Source organism: Haematobia irritans, chromosome 3, assembly GCF_050003625.1.
Source record: "Haematobia irritans isolate KBUSLIRL chromosome 3, ASM5000362v1, whole genome shotgun sequence".
Lineage (NCBI taxonomy): Eukaryota > Metazoa > Arthropoda > Insecta > Diptera > Muscidae > Haematobia > Haematobia irritans.
The window spans coordinates 62067573-62094866 of record NC_134399.1 but is presented as its reverse complement, the minus strand read 5'-3'; the positions used below and the strand labels follow the sequence as shown (position 1 = coordinate 62094866).

The 27294-nt window shown below is 35.4% G+C and overlaps 1 protein-coding gene across 1 annotated transcript in view; it reads right to left on the bottom strand.

The window, feature by feature from the left end:
* Window positions 1-27294, bottom strand: part of LOC142232130 (uncharacterized) — an 825742-nt gene that overhangs the window by 73897 nt on the left and 724551 nt on the right. Inside the window, exons 14-16 of the mRNA XM_075302843.1 lie at window positions 24666-24789; window positions 13682-13913; window positions 5348-6778 (exon numbers count right to left, since the gene is read on the bottom strand). Of these exons, the coding sequence (XP_075158958.1) occupies window positions 5348-6778; window positions 13682-13913; window positions 24666-24789 (1787 nt within the window). The remainder of the gene's footprint in view (window positions 1-5347; window positions 6779-13681; window positions 13914-24665; window positions 24790-27294) is intronic.

Here is a 27294-nt window from a genome sequence, read left to right as displayed (position 1 = left end):
TTTCACCACTACCCAGAATATATATACTTTATGGGGTCTAAGAGCAATATTTCGATGTGCTACAAACGGAATGACAAAGTTAATATACCCACCATCCTATGGTGGAGGGTATAAAAACGGTAAAAACACGAGAAATGATGCGAAAAGCGTAGGCCAGATTTAATCGAAATACACGCCACTTGCTCTTAAGCTTAACATATCGCGATAATGCTTGCAACGCATTTTTAAAATCGGGCATAGAGTAAAGTCATTGAAGTTCCAAACAGTACAAGATGCACATAAAAATTAGATTGGAAAGAGTCAAGGAAATTTTCACCTACTATGTAATACCAGAACTCAAGCGCCACCGATGGTAATGGTGTAGGTCGCCGCAACGCTCTATCGTTCAATGCCGAATATTATCGGGAAAATGTGTTGAAGCCCTGTGTAGACAAACATTTCTGACGCGGACCATAAACAAGCCAATGGAACTCAGTTCCCGCGAGCTTAAAAAGAGGCTAATCGCTTAATTTTTACCGCACAATTGGACCAAAATGTACGGATCTCAATCCGTTGGACTTTTGCAACTGCGGCATTTTGGTGAGTAAGGTTGGCACTAAAAAATGGCAAGATATCTGAAATTGGGCCATAATGCCGTCAAACCATATAATGGCTTTAGCGACCGTTTGAAGGTCATAATTTGTACCAAGTGTAGACAATTCGAACAAATCTAAGGTGATTTTAAAACTTGATGATATTTTCAAAATTATTTGCTTGTGAACAATAAAGTAGATTGCAAAAAATGCGTGCTCTGTCGTTGTTTTCAGCACGAAGCTCATTTGTGGTTCAATGGATACGTAAATAAGCTGAACTGTCGATCTTGGAGTGAATATCAGCCAGAAGCATTGCAAAAGTTACCTATGCATCCAGAGAAAGTCACATTTTGGAGCGGTTTATGTGCTGGTGACATCAATGGACCGTACTTTTTCTTCAATGATGATGATGATATTCAACTTGTTTTGCCCAAAATGCAGAGCTATTGAAAAATATATCTATACAGACAAGCCCGCTTCAATTGACGCTTTGGTAGACAACATTGATGCATGTATTCATGAGATGCTGGCCGAAATATTGCATAGAGTATGTCAAAGATGGACTAGGCGGATGGAACATTTGAAGCACGGTCACGGTCAACATTTGCTTGAAAAGCGTGGTTATGTTAGTGAGCGTATTTTTCCGCTTACAGTTGACACTTTGATATCACGCGCATTGTTGGAAAACCTGGGATCAAAAACGTATACCGAATTCTGTTTCAGGGGAGGATTGAGCTAAAATTTCATATTGACTTTGGGTGACCATGACATTTTTCCATAGGGGAGAAAAAATTTCAGCGGTACTGCCCCTCTGAGATGCTCTGTGTAATGAGTGCTAAATCAATAAGCGCTTCCGATTATATCTGACAAGGACCTGATATACGATAGCAGAGTCCAGATAGCATCCCAGAGTTTGCGATACGACGAATGGAGAGTTTACTTCGATCCAATGATTTTGACCTTCCCTTAAGAATTTTGGTATTGATTCCGAGCCAAATATGCGGCTGCTTTAAAATTAAAACATTTGTTAGCGACCAGCCAGATAGCCAAATGATATCCCAAAGATACAAAATCCTCTTAATAAGTTTAGCGTATAATAGAAGATTTTTATACCCTCCACCGTAGGATGGGGGTATATTAACTTTGTCATTCCATTTGTAACACATCGAAATATTATTAAGACCCCATAAAGTATATATATACTGGGTCGTGGTGAAATTCTGAGTCAATCTGAGCATGTCCGTCCGTCCGTCTCTTGAAATCACGCTAACTTCCGAACGAAACAAGCTATCGACTTGAAACTTGGCGCAAGTAGTTGTTATTGATGTAGGTCGGATGGTATTGCAAATGGGCCATATCGGTCCACTTTTACGTATAGCCCCCATATAAACGGACCCCCAAATTTGGCTTGTGATTGCTCTAAGAGAAGTAAATTCCATCCGATCCGGCTGAAATTTGGTACATGGTTTTAGTATATGGTCTCTAACAACCATGCAAAAATTGGTCCATATAGCTCCACTTTTACGTATAGCGCCCATATAAACGGACCCCCAAATTTGGCTTGCGATTGCTCTAAGAGAAGCAAAATTCATCCGATCCGGTTGAAATTTGGTACGTGGTGTTAGTATATGGTCTCTAACAACTATGCCTCAATATACACCGATTCCCAGATTTGGTTTGCAGATCCTCTAAGAGAAGCAAATTTCATCCGATCCGGCTGAAATTTGGTACATGATATTAGTGTATAGTCTCAAAGAACCATTCAAAAATTGGTCCATACCTGTCCATTTTTATATATAGCCCCTATATAAACCGATCCCCAGATTTGAACTCCGGAGCCACTTGGACGAGCAAAATTCATCATATCCAGTTGAAATTTGCAACGTGGTGTTAATATATGGCCGCTAATAACCATGCCAAAATTGGTCCATATCGGTCTATAGTTATATATAGCCGATCCCCAATCACACAAAAATTGGTCCATATCGGTTCATAATCATGCTTGCCACTCGAGCAAAAATAATCTAGCAAAATTTGTCAAAATTTTATTCCTATAGAAAATTTTGTCAAATTTTATTTCTATAGAAAATTTTGGCAAAATTTTATTTCTGTAGGAAATGTTGTCAAAATTTTAATTCTATAGAGAATCTTGTCAAAATTTTAAATCTTTTGAAAATTTTGTCCAAATTTTACTTCTATAGAAAATGTTGTCAAAATTTTATTTCTATAGAAAATTTTGTCAAACTTAATTATATACGTATTTAATCGGCCATTTTAAGTTTAATATGTACCACGTATGGACTACGTGGTATATATTACGGTTTTAGGAAGTTTTAAGATACCTTGTCATCGGCAAAAGTTACCGCAACCCAAGTAATTCGATTGTGGATGGCAGTCTTCAGTAGAAGTTTCTACGCAATTCATGGTGGAGGGTACATAAGCTTCGTCCTGGCCGAACTTACGGCCGTATACACTTGTTTTATCTTTAATTCAAAGATTCATTGTAGCAGTTAATTTTAAGATTATTTCTTTAAAACAAAACTCTTTCCCTTTTCTAAGGGGTAGTTTTTCAATTTTTCAAAAACATATGACTTTAATTTTCCAAGATGTGTGTCCTAAATTTAATGAAAAATAGGCACCAACTTATAATAAAAAACTGTTGAAGCAAAGATGAAACCCTTTTTTATACCCACCACCATAGAAGGGTGATGGGGGTATTATAAGTTTGTCATTCCGTATGTAACACATCGAAACATAAATATCCGACTATATAAAGTATATATATTCTTGATCAGGGAGAAATTGTAAGACGATATAAGCATGTCCGTCCGTCTGCCTGTTGTAATCACGCTACAGCCTTCACTAATGGGGATATCGTCCTGAAATTTGGCACATATTCGATTTTTGTTTGCAGGCAGGCCAAGTTCGAAGATGGGATATATTGGTCCAAGTATTCATATAGTCCCCATATAAACCGACCTCCCGAAAAACCGTAGTTTTTATTCAATTTGCCTGAAATTTCAAATCTAGAAGTATTTTAGGACCATAAAAAGGTGTTTGAAAATGGTGCCTATCGGTCCATGTTTTGATATAGTCCCCATATAGACCGATCTCCCGATTTTACTTCTTGGGCTTCTCGAAACTGTATTTACTATCCGATTTGCCTGAAATTTGAAATCTAAAGGTATTCTAGGACCACAAAAAGGTGTGGCACAAATGGGGCGTATCGGTTCATCTTTTGGTATAACCCCCATATAGACCGGTCTCCCGATTTTAATTCTTAGGCTTCTAGAAACTGTACTTGCTTTCCCATGTGCCTGAAATTTGTAATCTAGAGGTATTCTAAGGCCATAAAAAGGTGTGCCTAAAATGGTGCCTATCGGTCCATGTTTCAATATAGTACCCATATAGACGGAGCTCCCGAATTTACTTCTTGGGCTTCTAGAAACTGTATTTACTATCCGATTTGCCAGAAATTGAAAATCTAGAGGTATTTTAGTACCAAAAATTGGTGTAGCGCAAATGGCGCATATTGGTCGATCTTTTGGTATAGCCCCCATATAGAGCGATCTCCTGACTTTACGTCTTGGGTTTCTAAAATCCGTAGTTTTTATCCAATTTGCCTTAAATTGGAACTCTAGAGGTATTTTAGGACCATCAAAAGGTGTGCCCCCATATAGACCTACCTCCCGAATTTATTTCTAGGACTTCAAAAATCCGACGTGTCGATCGATGTTTTGGCTCGACACACACCATAGACCGATCTTCCGATTTAACTCCTTGGGTTTCTAGAAACCGAAGTTTTTATCCGATTTGCTCGAAAATGTAAATATACTGGTATTGTAGACCCTCAAAAATCTGTATCGCATTTATTGCTACCGGTCCATTTGGTAAGGCATCGATATAGACCGATTTCTCTTCTTGACGGTACACCCAAAGAAAATCTATTTTCCTCCGGAATGAAATTTTAGATAAACGAAATTCCCCTTTCGTATAAAGTATTTTCATTTAGAGCAAATAATTCAAATTTTTGATAAGCGATTCGACAATTGTCTCTAAAATTTGTGTCAAGAGGAAACTTTGCTTGTCTAAAATTTCGTTCCTCAGAAAGGAAAACTCTTCTTTCAGCAGGCGCACTGTTCATGAAAATTGCTTTAAACGAAAAGTACAATGTCCAGATTTTACTACTCGCATTCATTTAAATAATGGTGGTAAAAATCTACAGATTTAAGATTTCAAATCAAGGTGTTCTTTCATCATTTGCACGATATGTTTATAATTTCTCTAAAACTCAAACAAAAATGGTTCTTATAAATCCAGAATCTGATCTAGTCTTCATAGGAAGAATCTTTAAATTTATCTTCGAGAAGCGTACTGGATGAACTGATTCACTGGGGAGAATATTTGTCATCAAACCCCCAGAAATTCTATATATTACCAACTAACCCGCTACGAGGAAGAGTTTTCAAAGGAAATTATTATATTTGATTCATGATGGTGGGTATTTAAGAATCGGGCCGACCGAACTTACTGCTGTATATACTTGTTTTTAATTAAATTTTCATTATTTAAAAGAAATTTAGGTTGCATAATCTTTCATATTAGGTGCATATTTTTTTCAGTGTACATACGAACTGCATTAATGATGGTATATCCCACTGAAAACTAGTTTTGTTCTTCAATAGTGCCTGGCATATAAAATGGGTATGCTAGTTTAATTGCCTCACTTTCGTAAATAATCAACAAAAACAATAATTAAGGATTTTACCACTTACCTGTATGATAAATAGCCTGAAAGCCTTTACCCCTCGGATGTTGACCAGTACGGAATTGTACACGCAGTTGTTCCTTGAGGCTCACAAACAGTCCATCATTAACAAGTTCCGCCAACTCAAATGGCCGGAAGGCTCCATTGCCCAAATCAATTTCCAGTAAAGCATCCTGTAGGAAATCATATTCAATGATTTCCAACCATACTCTCTTACCCACCGGTGCCTGGATGACAAAGGCACAATTTAAATTGTTGAGTAAAAAATGTGGATAATTGGGACTGGAGATGGTACCCTCACGTGAGGTTAGGGTACGCAAGGGGCAACCAGAGACATCAATAGCTTTCCATATGGCTGCGAAGCCTAAACCGGCCATCGAATAATCACTGTGAAAATTCATCATGACCTCATTACTGCTGGATACGAAATCAAATTTGGACATATTCGATTCATGCGAGCCACACCAGCGTACATAGGGCAGAAAGGATTGGGAATTCTCAGGGGGCAGCGCATCGATGTTTTCCCCTACTATTGTACTGCGACGATGGCGCTTTCCCAGGATTCCTTGATTATGATGCGCTTTCCGTTTATGACGTCTGTCACCCGCATTGTCGACCATATCTCTTTTTCGCCTTTGTTTGTGTTTTGTTTTTAGCATCTTCCTGTTTTTGTCCGACACTGACTTCCACCAAGCCTGGTGGATGTCCTTTTTTGTGTGTGCTTTGTAGTTTTTTTGAAACCACCTTCCACCGGAACTTCCCTGTTCTTGGAGAAGTTTGTCAGCACTTTTGTGTTGCACCCATGCATGGCGAAAGTTAATTTCCTTACTATGGCGTCGCATGCGGTGATGCTGATGGCCTTGTTGTGTGGGTCCTTGCAATTTGGCAGTGTTTCCATTATACGGAGCTTTTGCAATGCTACGTCGTAATCTACGTTTAGAGCGTTGCTGCTGTGGATACATCGACAATTTGTTCCCATTATCATGGATGCCACCTCTTAGAGTGGTTTCATTATCGTCGCTTTCGTACTCATCATTGGTTCCCCCATTATGAGTTTTACCATGTTCATTGGACTCGCCGTCAAGTGCAGCAGTTGCCCTACTGGTATCTGCATCATTGGATGCATTAATGTCACCTCCATTGTCATCGAAGCTTTTTCCTCCTCCCCCTCCGTCTCCTATACCGCCTTCGTTGTTGTCACCCTCATAAGCTGTGAGTTGTTCGGCTGCCATTAGCATGGCCATTGGCACAGTATTTGCCCCAGGTTCCAGAGTTATCTTCGATACGCTATCATAATCCTGTATGCTTACGAAGTCGTACAGGCATTCATCTTGTGGCTCCAAGTCAATTTTTTGAAATTGCACAATAATCCTTGTACGTTCGGGTGCTTTGATATGTATCCAATAGTTTATGTTCAGTGGATACGTATTGGGATATGCTATAAACGAAAAGGAGAAAATGGAAAAAAATTATGGGCAATATAGAATAGCGATAAATTTCATTGGAACATTTTATTGCTGTTCATTGGGTAGTGTTGGCTTGAGGACAATGGCTGCATTGGAATGGGAGATTTCTATATGCTTTAGTTCTTGTGTTTAAGATTAACTAGGATTTATAGGAAATTAATTAAGTGCCATGACTGTGTCATAGGATCATAATATACTATTTGATCTGTATACAAGGAGATAAATAGATTTTTATATCCTCCCCCATAGGAAGGGTGTGGTATATTAACTTTGTCATTCCTTTTATGTAACACATCGAAATATTGATCTCAGATCCCAGTACACATATTTTGTGTCGTGGTGAAATTCCTTGTCGAACTAGATATGTCCGTCCGTTTGATCGTCTGTTGAAATCACGCCAACTTCCGAACGACACAAGCTGTTGATTTGGAACTTATCACAATCAGCTATTATTGATGTAGGTCGAATGCGTCATATCTAACCATAACATAGATATAGCCCCAGACTGGAGCCAACGTGGTGCAATGGTTAGCACACCCGTCTTGCATACACAAGGTCGTGGGTTCGATTCCTGCTTCGACCGAACACTAAAAAGTTTTTCAGCGGTGGATTATCCCACCTCAGTAATGCTGGTGACATTTCTGAGGGTTTCAAAGCTTCTCTAAGTGGTTTCACTGCAAAGTGGAACGCCGTTCGGACTCGGCTATAAAAAGGGGGTCCCTTGTCATTGAGCTTAACATGGAATCGGTCAGCACTCAGTGATAAGAGAGAAGTTCACCAATGTGGTATCACAATAGGTTAGGTTAAGGCTGCCACCTAACCTAACCTAGCCCCAGAGTACTCTATTGGGAATTATAAACTGAAGTATTTGCTTAGAATTAATGATTAAGGTGTTTTGTTTGACTAAAAGTTTGATTTTGGTCCTCATATTAAGGAATGGGTTAATAAGGTTGCAGGTGTGTTGGGATTCATAAAGAGATGACCAAAGATCCTTATCTTACAAAAAGGCTCTTCACAAAAAAAGAGCTTCCAAAAATGTAGTTTGGATCCCCAATCTGTGATCCGGAAGTAGTGCAAACATGGATCATCTCCAATGAATTTTACATGGGCTTGTCATAGGACGGAAGTACTCCCTTTTTGGGAGTGCTTTAGAAGTTGTGCCCTGGAAGTTAATTTGAATGAAGAAATTTAAAAAGCGAACAAAAAAAATTTTTTTCAACCAATTTCACTTTTTTTTCACCCATATGTTTTATTACACTATTATTTTCCTATTATCTAATTTTTACAATTTGAAAAACTTTTTCGCTCCGACCAGGGTTTGAACCTGGGTTTGCTGGCACCATAACAGAACGCCTTAGCACACTCAGTCACAAACGCCATTGAATATAAAGCGTCGAAAGGCCAATTCAAATGTGTGTGATATGATCGTAATACGACACCATGGAATAACATTCTAATTGCTTCTCGAGAAGTTCTTTATTAGTATGAACGAAAAAATAAGAAATACAGTTTCAAATCTCACTAGCGGCAATTTTTTTATCAAATACTTTTCTAAAAAATTATTTGTTTTATGTTATGCATTGTTTTTTATACCCTAAACCACATAGTGGTCAGGGTATAATAAGTTTGATCGGCCAAAAAATGTGCCTACCAGAAATATTGATTTTAGACCCCATAAAATATATACCGATCGACTCAGAATCACCTCCTGAGTCGATCTAGCGCTTGGTGTCCGTCCGTCCGTCTGTCCATGTATTTGTTGTTCACAGGATTCCGGTCGCAATTATTAACCGATTTTGATTAAATTTGGTAAGGGAGTTTTTTGGGCACAAGGACGAACGCTATTGAATTTGGAAGAAATCGGATCAAATTTAGATATAGCTCCCATATATATGTATCGCCCGATTTCGACAAATTGGGTCACGTTGAGCTTTTTTCAAACGGATCGTCACCAAATTTGGCACAAGCTAATCTTTTCCATCGCCCTTCAAGTTTGCAAAATTTTATCCAAATCGGTTCAGATTTAGATATAGCTCTCATATATATGTATCGCCCGATTTTTCTAAATTTGGCCATAAAACCCTTATTTATCAACCGATCTTACTCAAATTTGGCTAAATGTAGTCTTCTGTAGCAATAACTATATGTTAAAAAAATCATCGAAATCGGTTCAGATTTAGCTATAGCTCTCATATATATGTACCGCCCGATTTTTCTAAATTTGGCCATAAAACCCTTATTTATCAACCGATCTTACTCAAATTTGGCTAAATGTAGTCTTCTATAGCACTAACCCTATGTGCAAAAAATCATCGAAATCGGATCAGATTTAGGTATAGCTCCCATATATATGTATAGCCCGATTTTCCAAATTTGGCCATAGAACCCTTATTTATTAACCGATCTTACTAAAAGTTGGCTAGATCCAGTCCTCTATAGTACTAACTATATGTGCAAAATTTCATCGAAATCGGTTGAGATGTAGATATAGCTCCCATATATGTATCACCCGATTTCGAAAAAAATCGCCCCTAATAACCTTATGTTTGACCATACAGGCCTCATTTCTTAACTGATCTTACTCAAATCTTGCACAAGGTAACCTTTTGTGGTATTAATCAAACCAGCAAAATATTATGCAAATTGGTTCAGATTTAGATATAGCTTCCATATATATGCATCGCTAGATTTTCCCAAATTTGGCCATAGTACTCTTATTTATTAACCAATGTTACTCAAATTTAAAATTTTGATGTACTAGCCGATCGTACTTACACGTACTTGTAGCTCTTACATAAGAATATTGCTCGATTTTTACAAATTTGTATTTATTACCCACACTAATTTAACGATTTTCTCTTTTTTAATAATGGGCTCAATATTAGTGGCATACTAATTCCGTAGGTGCAATATCAACACAGCCAGTGTTGCTAGAAGTAAGGGAAATTCCCTATATGTAGGGTTTTTCTAATATTTAGCGTCTTGTAGGGACGTAGGGCCACAATGTAGGCCATTTTCATTCAACACAATTTGAAATAATTTTTATATTTAGTGGCTCCAGAGGAGGAAGTTAGAAGGCTTGATCTTCAACAATGTGTGGTAAACTTTATTCCTGTAGAAATTTTTGTCAACATTTTATTTCTATAGACCTTTTTGTCAAAATTGTATTTCTATAGAAATTTTTTTCAAAATATTATTTCTATAAAAAATTTTCTCCAAATTTTATTTCTGTGGAATTTTGTCTCAAAATTTTATTTCTATACAAAAATTTCTCACAAAAATTTGTTTATAGAAACTTTTTCCAAAATTTTATTTTTATAAAGATTTAACAAAAAAGATTACTAATTTGGGTAGAATTCTACCAACTGTGGCAACCGTGGTCGTAATACAAATTTATATTCTAAGTTATATACGTTGAATATTCATGTTTTAGGATAATAAAGTACTTAGAACCATTTTTGTTTTGTAAAATTTTTTAAATTTAACGAAAAATATAGTAGGGAAAATTGTTTGGGAATGTATGGGAAAGTAGGGATCTTTTTTTGTCCTTGTAGGATAAACCGAACATTTTCCGTGGCAACATTGACTTTGAGCTATAGTCAGATTGACACAAAGCACCCATAGACATGTACCCCTTAATTTTCTTAAATATGCAACTGCGGTTTATCTCCCAGACCTATATGTTACCCCACAAATGCTTATGATTACTAATTCTGTAATGGTGGTTTAGGGTATGATATAGTCGGCCCCGCCCGACTTTCTACTTTACTTACTTGTTATACCCTGCGCCACACTGTGGAACAGGGTATTATAAGTTAGTGCATATGTTTGCAACACCCAGAAGGAGACGAGATAGACACATGGTGTCTTTGACAAAAATGCTTAGGGTGGGCTCCTGAGTCGATATAGTCATGTCCGTCTGTCCGTGAACACATTTTTGTAACCAAGGGATTAGGTAGTAATTTAAGGCCAATCGACTTCGAATTTGGCACAAGTATGTGTTTTGGGTCAAAATAGAACCCTATTGATTTTGGAAGAAATCGGTTCAGATTTAGATATAGCTCCCATATATATCTTTCGCCCGATATGCACTTATACAGCCCTAGAAGCCTGAGTATTACCCCAATTTGGTTTAAATTTTGCACAGGGAGTACAATCGGTAGTATAGTCAAATGTGCAAAATTTTATTGAAATCGGTTCAGATTTAGATATAGCTCCCATATATATATTTCGCCCGATATGGATTAATACGGTCCCAGAAGCCAGAGTTTTACTCCAATTTGGTTGAAATTTTGCACAGGGAATAGAATTAACATTGTAGCTATGCGTGCCAAATTTACACTCATATGACCACAGAGGCCAATTTTTTCCTCCGATTTAGTTGAAATTTTGCACAGAGAGTAGAATTAGCATTGTTGCTATGCGTGCCAAATTTGGTTGAAATCGGTTCAGATTTAGATATATCTCCCATATATAGCTTTCGCCCGATTTTCACTCATATGACCACAGAGGCCAATTTTTTGGTCCGATTTAGTTGAAATTTTGCACAGGGAGTAGAATTAGTATTGTAGCTATGCGTGCCAAATTTGGTTGAGATCGGTTCAGATTTAGATATATCTCCCATATATAGCTTTCGCCCGATTTTCACTCATATGACCACAGAGGCCAATTTTTTGCTCCGATTTAGTTGAAATTTTGCACAGGGAGTAGAATTAGCATTGTTGCTATGCGTGCCAAATTTGGTTGAGATCGGTTCAGATTTAGATATATCTCCCATATATAGCTTTCGCCCGATTTCCACTCATATGACCACAGAGGCCAATTTTTAACTCCGATTTAGTTGAAATTTTGCACAGAGAGTAGAATTAGCATTGTTGCTATGCGTGCCAAATTTGGTTGAGATCGGTTCAGATTTAGATATATCTCCCATATATATGTTTTTCTGATTTCGACAAAAATGGTCAAAATACCAACATCTTCCTTGTAAAATCGCCACTGCTTAGTCGAAAAGTTGTAAAAATGACTCTAATTTTCCTAAACTTCTAATACATATATAAATAAATCATAAATAAACTTTTGCGAAGTTTCCTTAAAATTGCTTCAGATTTAAATGTTTCCCATATTTTTTTTTACTAACATTGTGTTCCACCCTAGTGCATTAGCCGACTTAAATTTTGAGTCTATAGATTTTTTAGAAGTGTATCAAATTCTGTCTAGATCGCGTGATATTTAAATGTATGTATTTGGGACAAACCTTTATATATAGCCCCCCAACACATGTGATATGGTATCGAAAATTTAGATCTACAGAGTGGTGCAGGGTATAATATAGTCGGCCCGCCCGACTTTAGACTTTCCTTACTTGTTTTTTTTTTATTTTCGGCATATATTTTCGTATAAATATATTTCTTTCATTACAAATCAACAAAAAAAATTAAAAATTATCGTAATTTGCACAATCTTCTCAAAAGAACTTCCATGGAAGCGAAAAAGTCAAACGGCACAGGTTCAAATCCCAGCGGTCGTGGGTTCGATTCCTGCTTCGATCGAACCTACCACCATTAGGTTAGGTTAGGTGGCAGCCCGATGTATCAGGCTGACTTAGACTATTCAGTCCATTGTGATACCACATTGGTGAACTTCTCCCTTATCACTGAGTGCTGCCCGATTCCATGTTAAGCTCAAGGACAAGAGACCTTTTTATAGCCGAGTCCGAACGGCGTTCCACATTGCAGTGAAACTACTTAGAGAAGCTTTGAAACCCTTAGAAATGTCACCATTAGCATTACTGAGATGGGATAATCCACCGCTGAAAAACTTTTTGGTGTTCGTTCGAAGCAGGAATCGAACCCACGACCTTGTGTATGCAAGGCAGGCATGATAACCATTGCACCACGGTGGCTCCCACCTAACCTAAGCTAATGGTGGTAAACATCTATAGATTTCAAATCATATGAAAGGCGTTATTCTATCGGATTTTCGAGTACTTTTTGACGAGATAATTTGTGATTCCGCTAAAACTCCAACAAAACTGGTTCTTATAAATCCCGAATCTGATGGAGACTTCGCGAAGATTATCATTGGAACCCAACTGCTAGATTAGTTTAGGTTAGGTAAGGTTAAAGTGGCAGCCCGATTAAGTCCCAGGCTCACTTAGACTATTCAGTCCATTGTGATACCACATTAACTAAAAGTACTTATTACATATGGGCACTTCTTGTTTTAACCGCTGAAGCTTCTCGATTATTTTCTTCTGTTGAACCAACCAGATTGTTCCAAAAACATTGACTGACTTCTTATGTTAACGTTTTCCAGGTCCCAACTGTTACGAGTGAATATCTGTCATCAAATCCACCTGAAATTCTATATAGGTTCAATTAACCAGCTACGTTGAAGATTTCTCAAAGGAAACTGTTATATTTGATTAATGCTGGGGTGTATATAAGATACGAATGGTTTTTGGTATAATTAAATTTAATTTAATTTGATTAATAGAATTTTAATTGATTACGAATTCATCTTCAATCGTTTTTTAATTGGAAATAGTTTGGTGGTACTTTTTTTCTGTGTATGGCCAGATAAAAAAAAAAAAAAACAACAACAACAAAACACTCATAAATGTACCATGTAGTACATTTTTAGTCCCTCATTCAATTTTGCGGTCAAATGACCTTGAGCATGACAAGTGCTAAGGGATTTGCAATTTATTCCAATGCATAAAAACATTTCATTGCAGTAAATATCCATTCATGCATTTGATTTGTCCTTGTTTGGTATATATAGGATGGGAGATTGGATGAGGGGATGAGAGTAATATTAGGACATGCCATCATCGTCCATGTATTGTTCAAAAGCACATAGTATATAAAACATACCTGGCGAAATGAGACGTCCTTCTGAGCCAGTCACAGTGAAGTTACTAAAGGCAAAAATTCCATATGGTTCCTTTGGTTTTTTACACACATATCCACCAACCTTACTGCATTTCTGTGATTGCCAATATAGACCGGATGGCAGCATTGGTGTGGGTGACATCTTCCATTGCAATCCCAGGCATATGGCATCCACAGGATACGTATCGAATTGACCTTGGCCAGGTAACCAGCCCTGCAAAGACAAACCAAAAAACAAAACGAGAGAATAAAAGAAAAACCACATTTGGAAAAGGGAAATGAATTGAAATTGTGTATCCCAATTTGATTGACTATTAAGGAAATATTGGTGAAATGTATAATACAGAAAATCTACGAATGTGAGGATACTCGAAAACAGCACAGATATTTAAGGAGATAGGTTCAGTCAAGATGTTCTCCTTTTAATGAAGAGTTTTATTGGGTTTGAGCTCGACACAAGAAAAAGAAATATTGTCATAACCACAAAGATTTCATGTCGTTAAAATGCGAATGCCATTTTTGCGTACACTTCTAAGATTTTGACCTTAAAAAATATTTATGTGAAAAAAAAAAATATTTACGTGATATTAAAGATTACGCAGCCTCAATTTTAGGATGCCCTATTCATACACTATTAAGGACAAATTTCTTTAAAATAATGATATTTTAATTAAAAGAAAATTTATAATCTTTGCTTCAAAAAAAAAATTTTTATTAAATTTAGGACACACATTTTGAAAATTTGCGTTCTTTCGTTAAAGTTGCATGTCTTTAAACTAAGGCAAATTTATCTTAAAGTAAATAAACACATTTTTCATTTAAAGAAATCGTCCTTAAATTGACTGAAATATTTAATCTTTAGATTTAAGATAAAAACGCTTCAAATATAGTCTAAGATTTATTTTGAGGATTTAGCATTTTTGGTTTAAAGTTTTTTTTGGAATTAAGAAAATTACGAAGTATCCGTCATAATTTGGATTTTTAAACTGGCATTTGTTTGTACGTGAATGGCTTTATTAATATACCGGAAAAAATAGAATGAAAATTCGATAAATGATATCTGTATCCTAATTTTAATTATCTGCACTGAAAAACGAGTAAGTAAAGTCTAAAGTCGGGCGGGGCCGACTATATTACCCTTCACCCCTATGTAGGCCAAAATTTGTGTTACCATCTCAACTACTTCACATTTGCTGGAAGCTATATAAAGGAGACAATTTTTTTACTTCTACGAAATCCCTAGAAGTAAAATTTAAATCGGCTAACGCTATCCAGTTAATTGGAGGAAATTTTCATTGAAAATGGGTCTAAAATGTGTAACAGTCTACCATATTTCCCCAACTCTGGTGTACGTATATATGGGAGCTATATATAATCTGAACCGATTTTGACTAAATTTGACATGTATAGTTAGAATAATAATTCTGCTATCTATGCGAAATTTCACGTAAATGGGAGTATAACTTTGGCCCCCCTGGTCATATGAGTGCAAATCTGACGGAAGATATATATGGGAGCCATATCTAAATCTGAACCTATTTCAACCAAATTTGGCACAATTACCGATACTACTAAACGTACTCCTTGTGCGAAATTTGAAGCAAATCACGGCAAAACCCTGGATTTTGAGGCCATATAAGATATATATGGGAGCTATATCTAAATCTGAATCGATTTTGACCAAATTTAGCACATACAATAGTATCGTTAAAAGTACCGCTTGTGCAAAATTTGAAGTAAGTCAGGGCAAAACTCTGGCTTTTGAGACCATATAAGTCCAAATCGGGCGAAAGATATATATGTGAGCTATATCTAAATCTGAATCGATTTTAACAAAATTTGACACACTTAACGATACTATTAAACGTACCCTTGTGCAAAATTTGAAGCAAATCACGGCAAAACTCTGGCTTTTGTGGCCATATAAGTTCAAATCGGACGAAAGATATATATGGGAGCTATATCTAAATTTGAACCGATTTCAATCAAATTTACCAAGCATTGGTAGAATGTCAATTCTACCCTCTGTGCAAAATTTCACGAAGATCGGTAGTAAACTTTGGCCTCTGTGGACATATGAGTCTAAATCGGACGAAAGATCTGAACCGATTTGGCTGACATTTTGCAAGATTTTCATAAAATATTTGGATGTACGGTATTTCAAGAAAATCGGTTGATAAACACGCTAACTAGGACCACATCGGGGATAAATATATATGGTAGCTATATCTAAATCTGAACCGATTTTTTCCAAAACCAATAGCGATTGTCTCTGTCCCAAGAAACGGCCCTATGCCAAATTTGAGGACGATCGGACTTAAATTGCGAGCTGTACTTTGTGCACAAAATTACATATACAGGCAGACGGACGGACGGACAGACAGACAGACAGACGGACATCGCTAAATCGACTCAGAATTTAATTCTAAGCCGATCGGTATACTAAAAGATGGGTCTACGACCACTATTTCTTGGCGTTACATACAAATGCACAAACTTATTATACCCTGTACCACAGTAGTGGTGAAGGGTATAAATAGTAGTAGCGCGAAGCATAAGCGCGAGTTTATGTCCAAACTTGCTTTACACAACGTTGTCGATATTCATTGAAGTTAACTAAAATATATGGAAACGTCATTGCAATTATCCAAGGGTAAAATTCAATTTCTTTTCTAACGCCTCGCCTACTATGTTTTCACCAATTCAAAGCTTTCAAAACGGAGTGAATAGGAATTCCATATAGTTTTGCTTGTATTAGCTTGAGTTGCAGTGCTCAAATTTTTTCTGCTTGCTACATTGTGTTAGTTACTTATCGAAATGTAATCGCTGAAAATGTCAGCCAAACGCGGCAAATATAGCAAAAGTTATACCACTATAATGTTAGTAAAAATGTTGAAAACATGCTAGTGTACATCTTTGAATATGCAACGTAAACGGGTGCGAATGACTAATAAAGCAGTAATGTGGCAATAACAATCATACGCTCCCATGACCAATGAACTGCCCAGTACAAAACAATTGGAAGTTGTTCCACAAACATTTCTTTTAAAGCGCATCCCGGGATCCCCTATCGTTTTTTCCACTTTCGATACAGTCAGCATTGCCACAATGAATTTTTATTTTGGACCAAAATATTTCCAAAATTGGACCAAAATTAAATTAAATTAAATTAATATAATTTAAAAGTTAGAATGTGTCCAAAATTTTATTTCTATAGAAAATTAAGCCAAAATTTTATTTCTATAGAAAATTTTGACATAATTTTATTTCTATAGAAAATTTTGTCCAAATTTTATTTCTATAGAAAATTTTGTCCAAACTTTATTTCTATAGAAAATTTAGCCAAAATTTTATTACAAAGAAAATGTAGCCAATTTTTTTTTTTTCTATAGAAAGTTATCGCCAAATTTTATTTCTTTTTAAAATTTTTACATAATATTGTATCTATAAAAAAAATTTAAAGCTTATTTCTTTACAAAATTTTGTTAAAACTTTATTTCTACAGAAATTTTTGTCAAAATTAATTTGTCAAAATTTTAAAAATTTTGAAAAATTTACAATTTGGCGAAAATGGTCAGCATTGCCACAATGAATTTTTATTTTGGACCAAAATATTTACAAAATTGGACCAAAGTTAAATTAAATTAATATAATTTAAAAGTTAAAATGTGTCCAAAATTTTACTTCGATAGAAAATTTGTTCAAAATTTTATTTCTATAGAAAATTTTGACATAATTTTATTTCTATAGAAAATTTTGTCCAAACTTTATTTCTATAGAAAATTTAGCCAAAATTTTATTTCTATAGAAAATTTAGCCAAAATTGTATTACAAAGAAAATGTAGCCAATTTTTTTTTCTATAGAAAGTTATCGCAAAATTTTATTTCTTATTAAAATTTTTACATAATATTGTATCTATAAAATTTTTTTTTTTAAAGCTTATTTCTCTACAAAATTTTGTTAAAGCTTTATATCTACAGAAGTTATTGTCAAAATTAATTTGTCAAAATTTTAAAAATTTTTAAAAATTTACAATTTGGCGAAAATGGACCAAAATGGACCAAAATCAACCAAATTCCATTTGGTCCGACCAACGGACTAAATTTATAATTTAATAATTTTTTGGACCAATTTTGGTCCGATCGGACCAAAATGGCAACCCTGGATACAGTCCTTTTGGACAAGTCTTAGAAAGTACGGAATTACGCCGTTTTAAGTAAAAATTTAAGTTTTGGACAGTTAAATTTCGCAAAAAGAATAGAAAATAAATAAATAAGCAAAAAATAATAAATAAATAATAATAATAATTTGAAGTTATTCCGTTTGTTTTTTTTACTTCCAAGGATGTTCTTTGAGAAGGTTTTGCAAATTTCGATAATAAAAAAAATTAATTTATGAAAAAATATATGCCGAAAAAAAAACAAAATAAAAACGATGTATAAAATAAAAAATATTTTTTTTAATAAAAATTTGCCGCTGGTGAGATTTGAACCAGCGTTCTTTATTCTTTCATTCCCGGCAAAAAAAAATTGGAAGTTGTTCTAAAGGTATAACTTTAAAAGGTCTTCCAAAAATGTTCTCCCAAATATGTTCTTTATTTTAACTACACAGGAAGTTTTTTAAATTAATTTTTGATAACTTGTTTTTTAACCCTTATATTATGTTAGGGTCATTTGATGACCCATATCGTATTTTTCATCAGCGCATTTCATACTGTTGAAATATAATTAAAAGTTCTTACTACTCAGCAAGAATTCAGTACATGCCAATAATTCATGCACTAACTAGGAAGAACTTGTATTTATATTACGAAAGTAAGAAATGCGCTGATGAAAAACACGATGTGGGTCATCAAATGACCCTAACATAATATAAGGGTTAATATTTGTAATGGGTAATTTTAATAGGTAAAAAAGAATAAGACTTAACAAAATAATACGAATTATTTGAATTTTGTTAAAAATGATCAATTAATTAATTCTAGATTCTAAATTACGAATTTTTGCAAATACTTGAGATCACAGGTTTCAGACAATGCATTTTTAATGCATTAAAAATGATAAAAAATTATAAAAATTATTTATTTGCAAAATATCACAAAAATTTTTAAATCCCAACCAAAACACTGAATTCGGATCACATCCTAAAAAGTAATGCAAATTCAGTGGAACGGCTGTTGAAATGGTGAACATCGGTGAACTATGACAAGCCCATCCTAGCAAAAAATTTGGAAGTTGTTCTAAACGCATAACTTTAAAAGCACTTCCAAAAATGTCCTCCCAAAGATGTTCTTTATATTAACTACACATGAAGTTCTTTTATTTCAACTGTTTATAACTCCCTGTTTTCATATTTGTAATGGGTAATTTTTACTTTTTTTTCAAATAGTTTAAAAACAGATGGAGAATTAATAAAATGGTACAAATTAATTAAATTTTGTCGAAAAACAAAATGCGACATACACTTTAGAAAAATTGTGAACATATTTTGGATCAAACATTACAGACAAACAATATTAAAAAATTATTTTGTTTTTGGCAAAATATCACAAATTTGTTCAATTTGTGATATTTTGCATCACTTAAGAAGTGATGCATCACTTAAGAAGTGATGCAAATTCAGTGCAACGGATGTTGAAATGGGGGCATCCGTCCTATGACAAGCCCATCCCAGCAAAAAAAGAGCTTCCAAAAAAGTAGTTTGGATCCCCAATCTGTGATCCGGAAGTAGTGCAAACTTGGATCATCTCCAATGAATTTTACACGGGCTTGTCATAGGACGGAAGTACTCCCTTTTTGGATCCATTGCATTGCTTTAGAAGTTGTGCCCTGGAAGTTAATTTGAATGAAGGAATTAAAAAAAAAAATGTTTCCAACCAATTTCACTTTTTTTTCAACCATATGTTCTATTACACTATTATTATACCCTCCATCATAGGATGGGGGTATATTAACTTTGTCATTCCGTTTGTAACACATCGAAATATTGCTCTAAGACCCCATAAAGTATATATATTCTGGGTCGTGGTGAAATTCTGAGTCGATCTAAGCATGTCCGTCCGTCCGTCCGTCCGTCCGTCCGTCCGTCCGTCTGTTGAAATCACGCTAACTTCCGAACGAAACAAGCTATCATCTTGAAACTTGGCACAAGTAGTTGTTATCGATGTAGGTCGGATGGTATTGAAAATGGGCCATATCGGTCCACTTTTACGTATAGCCCCCATATAAAGGGACCCTCAGATTTGGCTTGTAGAGCCTCTAACAGAAGCATATTTCATCCGATCCGGCTGAAATTTGGTATATGGTGTTGGTATATGGTCTCTAACAACCATGCAAAAATTGGTCCATATCGGTCCACTTTTACGTATAGCCCCCATATAAACGGACCCCCAAATTTGGCTTGCGATTGCTCTAAGAGAAGCAAATTTCATCTGATCCGGCTGAAATTTGGTACATGGTGTTGGTATATGGTATCAAACAATCGTGCAAAAATTGGTCCATATCGGTCCATAATTATATATAGCCCCCATATAAACCGATCCCCAGATTTGGCTTGTGGAGCCTAAAAGAGAAGCAAATTTCATCCGATTCGGCTGAAATTTGGTACATGGTATTGGTATATGGTCTCTAACAACCATGCAAAAATTAGTTCACATCGGTCCATAATTATATATAGCCCCCATATAAACCGATCCCCAGATTTGGCTTGCGGAGCCTAAAAGAGAAGCAAATTTCATCCGATCCGGCTGAAATTTGGTACATGATGTTGGTATATGGTCTCTAACACCCATGCAAAAATTGGTTCCCATCGGTCCATAATTATATATAGCCCCCATATAAACCGATCCCCAGATTTGTCTTGTGGAGCCTAAAAGAGAAGCAAATTTCATCCGATCCGGCTGAAATTCGGTACATGCTGTTAGTATACGGTCTCTACCAACCATGCAAAAATTGGTCCACATCGGTCCATAATTATATATAGCCCCCATATAAACCGATCTCCAGATTTGGGTTGCGGAGCCTCAAAGAGAAGCAAATTTCATCCGATCCGCCTGAAATTTGGTACATGATATTGGTATATGGTCTCTAACAACCATGCAAAAATTGGTCCACATCGGTTCATAATTATATATAGCCCCCATATAAAACGTTCTCCAGATTTGACCTCCGGAGCCTCTTGGAAGAGCAAAATTCATCCGATCCGGTTCAAATTAGGAAGGGGGGGGGGGGATTTAGTATATGGTCGCTAACAACCATACCAAAATTGGTCCAATCACACAAAAATTGGTCCATATCGGTTCATAATCATGGTTGCCACTAGAGCCAAAAATAATCTACCAAAATTTTATTTCTATAGAAAATTTTATTTCTATAGAAAACTTTGTCAAAATTTTATTTCTAGAGAAAATTTTGTTAAAATTTTATTCGGTTCATAATAAAATTTTCATCATTTTCAAAATTTTATTTCTATAGAAAATGTTGTCAAAATTTTATTTCTATAGAAAATTTTGTTCAAATTTTATTCGGTTCATAATCATGGTTGCCACTCGAGCCACAAATAATCTACCAAGATTTTATTTCTATAGAAAATGTTGTCAAAAGTTTATTTCTATAGAAAATTTTGTTAAAATTTTATTTCTGTAGAAACTTTTGTCAAAATTTTCTTTCTATAGAATATTTTGTCAAAATTTTTATTTCTATAGAAAATTTTGTGAAAATTTTATTTCTATAGAAAATTTTGTTAAAATTTTATTTCTGTAGAACATTTTGTCAAAATTTTATGTCTACTTTGTCAAACTGAATTATATACGTATTGGATCGATCTTTTTTGATTTAATATATACCACGTATGGACTTACATACAATTTAGAAGATGGTGTTAGGAGGTTTTAAGATACCTTGCCATCGGCAAGCGTTACCGCAACTTAAGTAATTCGATTGTGGATGGCAGTGTTTAGAAGAAGTTTCTACGCAATCCATGATGGAGGGTACATAAGCTTCGGCCTGGCCGAACTTACGGCCGTATATACTTGTTTTTCTATTATCTAATTTTTACAATTTGAAAAACTTTTTCGCTCCGACCAGGGGTTGAACCTGGGTTTGCTGGCACCATAACAAAACGCCTTAGCACACGCAGCCACAAACGCCATTGAACATATAGCGTCGAAAGGTCAATTCAAATGTCGGTGATATGATCGTAATACGACACCAAGGAATAACATTCTAATTGCTTTTCGAGAAGTTCTTTATTAGTATGAACGAAAAAATAAGAAACGCAGGTTAAAATCTCCCCAGCGGCAATTTTTTATCAAATATTTTTCTAAAAAATTATTTTTTTATGTTATGCATCGTTTTTATTTTTTATTTTCGGCATATATTTTCGTATATATGCCGGAAGTAGAAAAACTGCATCGGAAGTAGATAAAAAATCATTCGGGGATCCCAAGATGCGCTTTAGAAGAAATGTTTGTGCACTTGTCCAAAAGGACTGCATCGGAAGTGGAAAAAATCATTGGGGATCCCACGATGCGCTTTAGAAGAAATGTGTGTGGACTTGTCCAAAATGACTGCATCGGAAGTTGAAAAAACTCGATGGGGGATTCTAGGATGGGCTTTAAAAGAAATGTTTGTTGAACAACATCCATTTTTTTTTGCTGGGATGTTAAATTCATCGCTTCTGCGCCACTTCACTACTTTTTGGCGGCGACTTTTTTGCTGGATCATAATAATAAAGAACATCTCAGGAAGCAGTTAGAATGTCATGCCGTGGTGTCATATTAGGTTTATATCACAAACATTTGAATAGACATTTTAATGCATCGTATTCAATGGCGTTTGTTGCTTAGTGTGCTAAGACGTTCTGTTATGGTGCCAACAGATCCAGGTTCAAACCCCGGTGGAAGCGAAGAAGTTTTTCAATTTGTTAAAATTACGTAGTAAGGAAATAAAAGTGTAACAAAAAATACTGATAAAAATAACAAGTGAAATTGGAAAAATATTTGTGTTTTTGAACTTCCCAAGCACAACTTCTAAAGCAATGCAAAGCATCCAAAAAAGGAGTACCTCCGTCCTATGACAAGCCCATGTAAAAATCATTGGAGATGGTCCAAGTTTGCACTACTTCCCGATCACAAATTGGGGATCCAAACTACTTTTTTTAGAAGCTCTTTTTTTTGCTGGGTGCAAATAGTGTTCAACTCCGAGCCTGTTCAAAAACTACATCATAACAGGATGGCTGATAAGTCCCCGGTATAACAAAGAAAAACACATTTTTTTTGTCAAAATTCGTTTTTATTATTCAACATAGTTCCCTTCAAGAGCTATACAACGATTATAACGACCTTCCAATTTTTTGATACCATTTTGGTAGTACTCCTTCGGTTTTGCCTCAAAATAGGCCTCAGTTTCGGCGATCACCTCTTCATTGCAGCCAAATTTTTTCCCTGCGAGCATCCTTTTGAGGTCTGAGAACAAGAAAAAGTCGCTGGGGGCCAGATTTTTGGCATCGTTCTCAATGACTTGTGGCATGGTGTATTGGTGGAACAACATTTTTTTCTTCTTCATATTGGGCCGTTTTGCCGCGATTTCGACCTTCAAACGCTCCAATAACGCCATATAATAGTCACTGTTGATGGTTTTTCCCTTCTCAAGATAATCGATAAAAATTATTCCATGCGCATCCTAAAAAATCGAGGCCATTACTTTGCCAGCGGACTTTTGAGTCTTTCCACGCTTCGGAGACGGTTCACCGGTCGCTGTCCCCTCAGCCGACTTTCGATTGGACTCAGGACTGTAGTGATGGAGCCATGTTTCATCCATTGTCACATATCGACGGAAAAACGGACGGTGTATTACGAGTGAACACCTGCAAACACAGCTCAGAATCATCAACACTTTGTTGTTTTTGGTCAAATGTGAGCTCGCGCGGCACCCATTTTGCACAGAGCTTCCGCATATCCAAATATTGATGAATGATATGACCAACACATTCCTTTGATATACTTAAGGCCTCTGCTATCTCGATCAACTTCATTTTACGGTCATTCAAAATCATTTTGTGGATTTTTTTGATGTTTCCGTCGGTAACCACCTCTTTCGGGCGTCCACTGCGTTCACCGTCCTCCGTGCTCATTTCACCACGCTTGAGTTTTGCATACCAATCAATTATTGTTGATTTCCCTGGGGCAGAGTCCGGAAAACAGTATTTTATCAAAACACGAAATTCCTTTTTTCCATTCTTTTTCATTAACAAAAGTTGCTTCGCAAAAAACGCTCTATCATTTGACACGAATCATTTGAAGATTGGTACTATATAAAAATAATAATCATTTAATACTAGCGACACCATCTATGTGTCAGACCGGGGACTTATCAGCCAACTTGTTACTATTAGTTTGTTGTGCGAAATGGAAACTTTTGCCGAACTAGAAAAAATTATATTTATTCAACATTGTAAATTGGATCATTGTAAAGTTAGCTTTGCCGGTACCTATAATGGGTTAATTACAATATGGGAGGATACAATCCCATCAGAAAAACTAGGTTCCACAGTTGCTCCCATCACGTGGGCATTATCTCACTAATATGCGATAAAATCGCCTACATACATAGTTGCCAGACGGAAGCAATATGGATGCAAAATAAATACTCCTTTGCCTTGTGTTAAAACTATATTTTATGCAAGCCGTATGCAATAAATTATTGCACAAAAGTAAGCGGCCAAACAGACAGTAGGATCCATTCAAGTTAACTTATAGGTTTTTTTAAAACATTCTGGCATTCTTGTTTGCACAAAAAAAGAAAACTTCTTTGTTCTGGAACTTCGTTTCCTAGAAATTTTAAATGAACCGTGACGCAAATGTCATTTAAATCCATCATATTTTCCTTAATTATTATTACCACAGCAACTCAACTAGCATCATAATGCTAGAGGAAATTCCATTTTTTATTTAATATTCATACATACCTGAAAGGACATTTTTGCACCATCCGTCCATTCGAATTGAAGATTTTTTTCCAGTTCAGCTCCGAGCCAATAAATTAATTGTGGTGAATAATCAATTTGGTTGCGGATATTGGATGTTATAAACCTAAAGTTGTGTTGGTCGAAGCATTCACATTTGAAATAGAAATACATGGAAAAATATTAAAATTGGATTGAAATGATTTCTATATAAAGAGATAATGCAGATTTGAATAAGAAAATTCAATAAATGTTGAAGTTTTTTGGTTTATGTACATTCCGTATTAACTGAGACATCACCATAATACATTTTTACAAAAAAAAATATTTTTTTTTTTGGATTCCATCACGAACACAAGTGATCCAATAAATAATGAAGCTTCTTCATTCACAAAAAAATGGATTGATCCAATTACAATTTTAATTTATACAAATAATTTCCGTGACTAACTTTTGTTTTAATTAAAAAAATGTGTTGGTTCTCTGTGATTTAATGTTTTTTAATGAATTAAAATTTAATTTGAAAAAAAAAAAAAAAAATTTGGTGGTATTTTTTCTCTGTGGACTAAACCAGCGCTTGGAGTCTAAAAATTTTGCTGCGAAATCAAAACACTTCGTTTTTCGGAAACTAAACAAATATTTACGACAAATTGATTTCATTAAATTCTTCAATCAATCCATGGCTGTATACGCTGACATATAAACCGATCTTTTGAATTGATTTCTTGAACGCTTAGGTTATGTTAGGATAAAGTGGCAGTTCGATTTATTTCAGGGTCTTTGAAACCTTTCATTTCATTGCGATTAGGTTAGGATAGTCTGATTTTTCATACGATTTTCCAGAATTTGGGATCCCTAAAGAAATATACAAAACATTGTCCTTGTGGGTCCGGATTTTAATAAAGGGTGATTTGTTAAGAGCTTGATAACTTTTTTTAAAAAAAAACGCATAAAATTTGCAAAATCTCATCGGTTCTTTATTTGAAACGTTAGATTGGCCCATGACATTTACTTTTTGAAGATAATTTCATTTAAATGTTGACCGCGGCTGCGTCTTAGGTGGTCCATTCGGAAAGTCCAATTTTGGGCAACTTTTTCGAGCATTTCGGCCGGAATAGCCCGAATTTCTTCGGAAATGTTGTCTTCCAAAGCTGGAATAGTTGCTGGCTTATTTCTGTAGACTTTAGACTTGACGTAGCCCCACAAAAAATAGTCTAAAGGCGTCAAATCGCATGATCTTGGTGGCCAACTTACCGGTCCATTTCTTGAGATGAATTGTTCTCCGAAGTTTTCCCTCAAAATGGCCATAGAATCGCGAGCTGTGTGGCATGTAGCGCCATCTTGTTGAAACCACATGTCAACCAAGTTCAGTTCTTCCATTTTTGGCAACAAAAAGTTTGTTAGCATCGAACGATAGCGATCGCCATTCACCGTAACGTTGCGTCCAACAGCATCTTTGAAAAAATACGGTCCAATGATTCCACCAGCGTACAAACCACACCAAACAGTGCATTTTTCGGGATGCATGGGCAGTTCTTGAACGGCTTCTGGTTGCTCTTCACTCCAAATGCGGCAATTTTGCTTATTTACGTAGCCATTCAACCAGAAATGAGCCTCATCGCTGAACAAAATTTGTCGATAAAAAAGCGGATTTTCTGCCAACTTTTCTAGGGCCCATTCACTGAAAATTCGACGTTGTGGCTCGTTAGTAAGTCTATTCATGATGAAATGTCAAAGCATACTGAGCATCTTTCTCTTTGACACCATGTCTGAAATCCCACGTGATCTGTCAAATACTAATGCATGAAAATCCTAACCTCAAAAGAATCACCCTTTATATCCTTACATAAACAGATTCTAGAGCCATTATGGCCGTCGAACTCGTTTTATGTGACTAAAATTTGGATCGCAGACTGAAAAATAAATATGTGGTTCTAAAGATTATACAACTGAAATTTTAGTTGCGCAATTTCCACAATGTTAAAGACAAATTTCTTTAAAATAATTTAATTAAAATAAAGAAAAAAAAACATATTTTTATTAAACTTAGGACACAAATTTTAGAAATTTGCGTCCCTCCCTTAAAGTTGTATGCATTTGAACTACGGCAAATTTTCCTTGGAGTAAAGAAAAACATTTTTAATTTAAAGAAATCGACCTTAAATTAACTGAAATATAGAATCTTTAATTTAAGATAAAAACGCTTCAAATATAGGCTACGATTTATTTTGAGGATTTTGAATCTTTGGTTAAAAGTTTTGTTTTTTTATACTCACCACCCTAGAATGGTGACGGGGGAATAATAACCCTGTAGGAATATATTGAACTCACTCAAAATCAAACTAACTTTTTACTAACTAATCTGTGGTGACTTCAAGCTAACTCAATACTTATGCAGCCTTGAGTCAATTGAATTTTGTTCAAACTCACTTTTTCTCGATCAGTAATGAGTTACCTTTTTGTTCACTCAAAGCTGATGCATATGTAATTAAAATAAAGTCATAGAAAAAATCAACTAAATAAACAAAAAAAATATATCCACTGCTATAAATGTCATTTAGATTTTTAAATAAATATTTCAGAGGACTTTTGCATTTTTCCGATGGATAGCGGTAAGTAACATTTAAATGCA